Consider the following 8,042-nt stretch of genomic DNA (forward strand, 5'->3'; position numbering starts at 1 on the left):
TGTGTTTGATCTCTCTCTATCTCTCTCTCTCCCGTGTTCTTGATTCAGCATGATCTTAACGTATTGCGAGCTTTGCTATTATAGTTGGATCTTATGATGTTTCTCCCCCTCTACTCTCTTGTAATGGATTGAGTTTTCCCTTTGAAGTTATCTTATCGGATTGAGTCTTTAAGGATTTGAGAACACCTGATGTATGTCTTGCATGTGCTTATCTGTGGTGACAATGGGATATTCACGTGATCCACTTGATGTATGTTTTGGTGATCAACTTGCGAGTTCCGTGACCTCATGAACTTATGCATAGGGGTTGGCACATGTTTTCGTCTTGACTCTCCGGTAGAAACTTTGGGGCACTCTTTGAAGTTCTTTGTGTTGGTTGAATAGATGAATCTGAGATTGTGTGATGCATATCGTATAATCATACCCACGGATACTTGAGGTGACATTGGAGTATCTAGGTGACATTAGAGTTTTGGTTGATTTGTGTCTTAAGGTGTTATTCTAGTACGAACTCTAGGATAGATTGAACAGAAAGAATAGCTTCGTGTTATTTTACTACGAACTCTTGAATAGATCGATCAGAAAAAATAACTTTGAGGTGGTTTCGTACCCTACAATAATCTCTTAGTTTGTTCTCCGCTATTAGTGACTTTGAAGTGACTTTTTGTTGCATGAGGGATTGTTATATGATCCAATTATGTTATTATTGTTGAGAGAATTTGCACTAGTGAAAGTATGAACCCTAAGCCTTGTTTCAACGCATTGCAATACCGTTTACGCTCACTTTTACCACTTGCTATCTTACTGTTTTTATATTTCCAGATTAAAACCTATATCTATCATCCATATTGCACTTGTATCACCATCTATTCGTGAACTAGTGCACCTATACAATTTACCATTGTATTGGGTGTGTTGGGGACACAAGAGATTCTTTGCTATTTGGTTGCAGGGTTGTTTGAGAGAGACCATCTTCATCCTACGTCTCCCACAGATTGATAAACCTTAGGTCATCCACTTAAGAGAAATTTGCTACTGTCCTACAAACCTCTGTACTTGGAGGCCCAACAACGTCTATAAAAAGAATGTTGTGTAGTAGACATCAAGGAGCGGAGAAATGAAGGAGAGGGGCACCTCGCGAGGTTCGCATGACGTGAACCATGACGACCAAGGCCAGGCGGGCGCCAGCGGGCGCAGAGTGCCAATTTTCTCTTTGGTGCTAAAGGGCAGGCATAGGCGAGGAGTCCTGAGGAATCAGGCAAAGGTTTCTATATCGATGCAACGAGACCAAGACCAGCAGGACGACAGGACGGAGGTCATCACGGAATCCACGACGGTGTCACCACCAGAACCTTTGGCTGGTGAAGACCACCTTTTGTCAGGATAGCTTGTACTAGCTGCCCCCTTCAAATTGGCCGTTGTGGGATCCCTTCCCGCCTAATATTTGTGAAGAGGACCCGGGTCTCTATAAATAGGACTAGCCACCATCATAGGAGTGGACAGATCATTCAGACCCTTCGGACACACACAAGCTCATCGAGCTCAAGAATATTTCTTCTCAGGAGGCTGTTCTTTCCTTGTATTTGTTCATTCTCAGCCTATAAGGCAATCCACCACACCATACTGGAGTAGGGTATTACACCGTAACGGTGGCCCGAACCAGTATAAACTCTTGTGTCTCTTGTTCCTCGGGTTTGGCGGGCTAGACTTTGAGATCGTTGCGAGAGCGTGAGCTAGGGGGAGTGAGATCTTCATGCACACCCCAGAGTTTGAACCTCAAAGATTTTGCCAGAACCTGTAATCCGACAACTTTTACTCCTGATGTTAGAGCACCCGCTATGATTTGGAATTTTAAAAAGAACCCTAGCTCCGAAAATAAGTACAGATAAGCGGAAAAATAACTGGATATCTCATTTCATAGCTGAGCTGAGAGCTGGGTGAGGACTTATATAGTGCAGAGTTACAGAGTTACTGTCAGAATGCCCGACAATTGTAGAGCTACAGTTTAAGCAGCGAAAACTAGACGATGGCTGCCAGCCGTTGGATCCAAGATAACTCCCTCCACCGTCCGATCTACATAACTGAGCCAAGCGCTGACTGATGGACTGAAGAACCGGCACTGCGCCAACAAGTTCAGGTAGCAGGGGTTGTGACAATGCTCCCCGTGGAGATCACACTTGTCCTCAAGTTGTGTTTGCTGGAAACCAGGTAGCAGGGGTTGTGACAAAGCTAGGACAAGGGGAAGAACGAACTCCGCGACGAACCCACAACAGCCGGCGGCCGATGAGTGCAAGGAGGAGGAAATCATCGAGGGGCTTCCTGAGCCGTTCAGTAGGGACGAGCTCCTTGACGTCCTGGTCCAGGTCCGCCTCCGAGATCCCACCCTGCTCTCCCGCCTCGCCACCTCGGCGGCCTCCGACGCCGCGCATCGCCGCCTCTACATCCACGGCCTCAGCCCCAGCGGCACCTCCGCCGCGCTAGCCGCCGCCTTCGTCCCCTTTGGGGTCCTCGATGGGTGCCACGCCGTCGCTGACCGCGCCACCGGCCGCTGCCGCGGCTATGGCTTCATCATCCTCCGCCGATGCTCATCCCGCCGCCGCGCCCTCGCGGACTCCTCCAAGCGCGTCGGGGGCCGCCCCATTGCCTGCCAGTTCGCCTCGGTCGGTCCCGCCGGCCCTTCCCCCGGAGGCACGGGCCGCAAGCTCTTAGTGGACAGGGTGCCCGCCCGCACCTCGATCGACGAGCTGAGGAGGTTCTTCTCCGAGTTCGGAGAGATCGAGGCAGGATCCCTCGTCGCCGACCACGCAACCGGGCAGTTCTGTGGGTACGCAACCTTCCTCTACAAGTCTCCCGAGGGGATCGCCAAGGGGCTTGAGGAGCCCAGGAAGGTGTTCGACGGGTGCGAGCTCCATTGCAGGCACGCACAGAGGCAGACCAAGAGGAAGTGTGCCACTGCCGCACCTGAAGACACCGGTTGCCAGATAAATGTCACTCGTGCAGCGGCCTTCCAATTTCCGTTCCGAAGGAGATACTCTCAACTTCCTCCACGCAGTCACTTCTAGGATCAAATTCGCCAGTGGCAAAGGAGATTAGCTCAGCCAAGGCTCTAATCTGTCAGAATGTCACAACAGGGGCTGGCATCTTGGGTGCATTTCCTCTGGTCGCCGTTCTGCCCTCTTCACCGGGTTGGAAAACGTCGGATAAACATTCCAGAGTAGCCGTTTGCCTTCCGTAGGCCCGTTCACATTGACATGCCGGGATGGTTAGGGGTCAACTAGACAAGGCTTTAACACAATGTTACCTTGGACAATAGGTAAACATTTTGCTAGCCAAGCGACGGAATAAGGACGCAGTGAATTTAGCAGACATCAATTGCACATTTGCATAGAACAGGTACTTTTCTTACTGAAAATAAGAAAGAGATTTCAGTAATCCTGACTTTGGAATACTTAATGCAATAAGTCAGTAAGAGCACGCGTATAATCTGTGACCGAATGCATCTATATCTAATTTTGCTGTGGTGTCACTTTTTATAGGGTAGATGGATGAAGAGACAAGATTGAGGAATCCACAGCAAATTCAGGGTTAATATTATTGTTTGCTGCCAGAAGAGGAAGCAACCTGTAATTTCTGCTAATTGAATTTGCTTCTCCTCGATGTAATTACGGTTTACTTTATGGTCAACAAGTACAAATTTTCTTATTTGAATCTCCTCTATGTTCTACATTGCAAGGCTCTAAGAAATTCAGTACACGTATAACCTGCTGCGATTTGTATGGTTGTAGCTAGCCACGTGTATTACCTTCTGCGATTTGCCGATTTGTATGCTTGTAGGTAGCTATATCCCTATATGTATAACCTGCTATGCTTTGTACTGTTGTATTCCATAGGAAATTTTTCTACAGGGTTTCTGTACTAAATTTCAAAGGAAAAATCATTTACTTAAATTTCTAGGAATGCTTTCAATGCTTTTTCTATGGGGCGATCAGACATGGTTTCTTGCGGAGATTCAAGATTACATGACATTGCAATTCTTAATTTTCTTATTTCTATGTTTTTGATGAGAATCAAAGAGGCTTTGTCTTAGCAATTTTGATCATAAGGACTGAACAAATGAAAGCTAGCACTTCTGCAGTTTCACTCCGTAAGCACCGATTAACTGGTTAGGTCGTGTTTTCTTTCAGTCCCTTTATTAAGGTTTTTTGTGCATTGTGTTCGAATACATTTCTAGCTGGTCACAGGACATGCCCGCCATGGAGGTTGTTCTACAAGCATGCAATAATGAAGGCAAGAAGAGTGTGCACCAAAGACATGATTGACATGCAGCAAACGCGATAGGTTCTTCATCACCTCCTCATCTGGGGTAAGCCATTTCTCTGTGCACCTCGCTGCCCTTGCAGACTGTTAAGCCAGGAAAGGTGCTCAATGAAATGCAAGAGTGAGGGCCGTTCACACCATGGCATGGCGTGTCATCATCGTGGATGCTGCGACAACTGTGGCACCAAAGAGGAAGGTGTGGAGGACTTGCAGCACGGTCCATATGCCCTGGCCTCCTCATGTGGTATAGCCGCTTTCTGCGCAGCCTGTTCTCGCAGGCTGTTAAGCACTGGTGCAGAGGTGAATGGATGGTGTTCGACAAAATGCTGGAGCAGTGGGTGGCGCCATCATGGAACCTGCCATGGGTTGGTATCAGCACATTGTCGGTGAGGTTGAGTCAGCTCCCACGACAGGTGCTGCGACGGGATCTATGGTCCTAGACCAGTGGCAGAGCCAGCCCGTTATCAGAGCCTAGGCAATGTATAGTTGGAATTGCGTTTTTCAGTGTTTTCCTGTGCGAGCTCCTTGTTGAGTCCTTGCTCTCTTGTACCGTTTCAGTGGGGTTCACCAGCTGAGCCCGGGTAGCTGCCCAGGCTTGCCGGGATGTAGCTCCGCCAGACCGGCACTGCCACTGACCGGCTCTGACAAGCAGTGTGTGCCTATGCTGTGAGAAGTGTGATGCCAGTTCTGGTATAACAGAGAAGCAGCCACAATATGGATGCACCTTGAAAATTGGAAACAGATAGCTCACCTTTATCTTACCATGTCATGGCAAAAGCAGATGCATTTTGTGTACCACTTCATTCAAAGCCGGGCTTTAGCTGTTCAGATGGTCATATTCTCTGTTGTCATTGAGGTACCTGATTCCCTTCCTGCTGTTGCTAAGCCTGTCTACCAAAGGCAGGCAGGAAAAGTGACCACACTAATTTGGTTTTCTTGATCAGTTCTGGAGCATAATCTGACCAGGACTGCACTAACATGTCAGGGTTATTTGGATTTACACCTTTAATGACCTGCTTCTACGCAGATTTGCTTTGCTGGTGTTGGTGGAATCTGAGAGCATGACTGGTGGATGGGGAGAGGGTTCTGAATTCTGATTCTCAGTGAGGTCATCAGCATAAATCCTCATTGGATTAATCATTGGAGGTCAGGTGATGAAAAGACTCCTAGCACTATGACACCAGTAAACTGTGGCTGCGGGACCTTACAGTTTTCACTGCACTGCCTTTCTTGCACAGGCAATCTGCAATTTATCATTTATTGGCGTCAAATCTAATAGTTTTTAGGAAACATGAGAGATCTTTACTCTCATTGCCCTAATACATCAACTTTAAGCTTTCCTCATCAAGGAAGAAGAGATGGAGCAGTGGCTGAGATTTGTTACATGGTATTTTGGGACACCATAGTCAGTGCCTGTACATGAGATAAAGTAATCTAGGAATTAAACTACATTACGCTGCGCCATACACAACGCCCACCTGGAGCGCTTGGCCTTATGCATCATCACTCAATTCACCCTCATTTTTGCAGAGTTGGAATGCAGTATCCAGTTGTCATCTGATGTATCGTCTGCCACCGCATCCGGTCTCCCTTTGGCAGTTGAAGAATACTGCAGCCACAGGTGGGCCTAGACTGTAAAGTGCTGAGAAGTCCCTTGAGTTGAAATTTGGTCTCCATCCTGGTGCATAAATGGTCTGCTGGACAGATTGGCGGAAAATCACAAAGACAAAGCGATGTATTCCTGCTGTTGGCTTTGGGCTTTCGTAGCTGACTATCTCGTTTCCTGAAATGCAGTTTTTATAACTTTTCAGAGCAAGTTATGCAATATTGTGCCTCAGCTTACAAACATTTTGTTGGTTTCAGTGTAGAATCTCAATGGTGCTACAAGGTTCAAATTCACCTTTATCTGCCCAAATGATATATACTGCAGACTGGCTGCCAGATTATACAAACTTAAGCCAGTCATTTGAATAAATCTCTACAAATAATAAATGTGGAGGTCAGAAAAATATAAGCTGCCTATTGTGCTAGATTCCTACTGTATGGTGAGTAATATAGTTTAACTTTGCACACCATTTCAGTAGTGATGAACTGTCGATCTTTACTCTATGGATGAGTAATATTTTCATTTTATTTTGTTCTATGTCAATACGAACTAGGTGTGGACATCACCCGGACTGCCGTAAGTAGGTTTATTATAAATGTCCATTCAATACTTCGAAACATTTAAATCGTGGAAACAAATACGCAAAAGGAAGGGAACAACCCACCATAGCTTGCATCTGTTGATTCCGGAATGTCTGTCACCAACCTGTGTGACATGTGCACAACTGTAAGAAACAGTTTATGATTTGATATTTAAAATCATTCATTGTAAGTGTTTCAGGTCTTACCAATGAAGGTATTCTCTTTTGGTTGGATTGCTTGGACTTGGTGAGTCAGGATCCACCATTACCTATTGGTAAGTTTGTCATCGTTCGTTGTTACAAGCATATAAACTGGAGCTCTCATTATATAAATAATTCAATCAAGTAAAAATGATGTTGAATTGTGTATGCATATGTCTTTGAAATGTTTGCCATGATTGATTTATTGCTTGTCTTCTGTGATGGCAATTTCATTGTTCTTCTAAATTACTGTGCTTGTATAATTTGATGGTTAGGATCTGAGCTGTCCAATTGTTTAATGCTCTTCTTAAACGAAATGAAGTGTAATGAATGTAATCAAATTTTAGTTTCTCAGTGCTATTTCTGCACCATCTTAAGTTGGCCAGCAAAGTACATGGATCTTCACTACATATAACATGCATTGCTGGAAGTAACCATTGTGGTTCCATGTTCCTATTGCGAGTCTAGACCAATGTGTATAACTTCGATTTTATTGTGTGTCTGCATGCAAAGGTGCTGGTATATGTGCTGACACCAGCGAAAACATGTCTTTTTAATAAAATATAGAACTGCAAAAGGTCTTTCTCACGCAACAAGGACAGCTTTTAAATCTTAAGAGTGAAGATTCTTGCCTTCCAGTTTAATGGGTGTACTCTTACAGCTTTTAAATGTTATTACAGCGTGATACTTTAGAGAGAGAAAATGGTGACCTGACACACTCTAAAAATAATAATCTTGACCTGATAGCCACTTCAGTTGCAGTAATCACTGTTTTGTTTGGTTAAACGTTAAATGCAGAAAGCTTAATTTCCAATCATATTCAATGGTCAAATGAGGTAGACAGGAGTTATGAACTCACCAAAGTGTAAAGGTTTCTCATGTCACGCCCAGCAATCTCGATCCGTGGCTCATTGACTACTTGTGAAGGCTTGAGCTCAGATCCATTAGTCAGCTCCCTATTGTTGTATAAGACTTTGAGTGATGCTGATTTGATAAATGGGTCCAAGATATCTCCAACTACATTGCCTACAACAAGTGGATCCCTTGACATGGTTACCTACAATTGGTGGTGTCGAGGAGATTGAGTACTATTGCTCAAGAGGAGCTAACTTGGCCTCGAAGTGTGCACTTGGGTGAAGTGAGCGGTGCAGGCCTGTGCTCTATATATACTCTCAGTCCTAGATGCTGAGCCAGTCGTGACGACCGAAACTATTACTTCTGTACGCCATGGTATCTTTAAACTGCAAACAATGATATGGATTGCCGTCACTTGTAATATTTAGGGCTGTCCACCCTCCGGGCCTACACCAATAGAAGAAGTGCTCGCTACCATTCCAC

General features: G+C 45.3%; 2 protein-coding genes across 2 annotated transcripts; one reads left to right on the forward strand and one right to left on the reverse strand.

The window, feature by feature from the left end:
• Nucleotides 1-2,153: 2,153 nt before the first annotated feature.
• On the forward strand, nucleotides 2,154-3,702 carry LOC123129615 (UBP1-associated protein 2B; the record flags this gene model as incomplete). Its single annotated transcript, XM_044549711.1, has 2 exons — nucleotides 2,154-3,393; nucleotides 3,537-3,702. A coding segment is annotated over one exon (909 nt), but the record flags the coding sequence as incomplete, so codon positions are not given.
• A 1,825-nt stretch (nucleotides 3,703-5,527) lies between these two features.
• LOC123127635 (protein FLOWERING LOCUS T) lies at nucleotides 5,528-7,836 on the reverse strand. Its single transcript, XM_044547391.1, has 4 exons — nucleotides 7,564-7,836; nucleotides 6,711-6,772; nucleotides 6,588-6,628; nucleotides 5,528-6,100 (listed from the first exon to the last, which is right to left on the reverse strand). Exons 1-4 carry the CDS (start codon nucleotides 7,753-7,755, stop codon nucleotides 5,871-5,873), a joined length of 525 nt encoding a protein of 174 aa, XP_044403326.1. The 5' UTR covers nucleotides 7,756-7,836; the 3' UTR covers nucleotides 5,528-5,870.
• Between the last annotated feature and the right edge of the window lie 206 nt (nucleotides 7,837-8,042).

Source organism: Triticum aestivum, chromosome 6A (genome assembly GCF_018294505.1).
Source record: "Triticum aestivum cultivar Chinese Spring chromosome 6A, IWGSC CS RefSeq v2.1, whole genome shotgun sequence".
In the NCBI taxonomy this organism is placed as follows: domain Eukaryota; kingdom Viridiplantae; phylum Streptophyta; class Magnoliopsida; order Poales; family Poaceae; genus Triticum; species Triticum aestivum.

Excerpts from the sequence above, each read along its gene's own strand:
- LOC123127635 (XM_044547391.1), bottom strand. The coding sequence starts at position 7,755 with ATGTCAAGGGATCCACTTGTTGTAGGCAATGTAGTTGGAGATATCTTG. Across the intron at positions 6,773-7,563 it reads TGAGAAACCTTTACACTTTG|GTAATGGTGGATCCTGACTC; the intron begins GTGAGTTCATAA and ends ACTTACCAATAG. Across the intron at positions 6,101-6,587 it reads ATCAACAGATGCAAGCTATG|GAAACGAGATAGTCAGCTAC; the intron begins GTGGGTTGTTCC and ends ACTGCATTTCAG.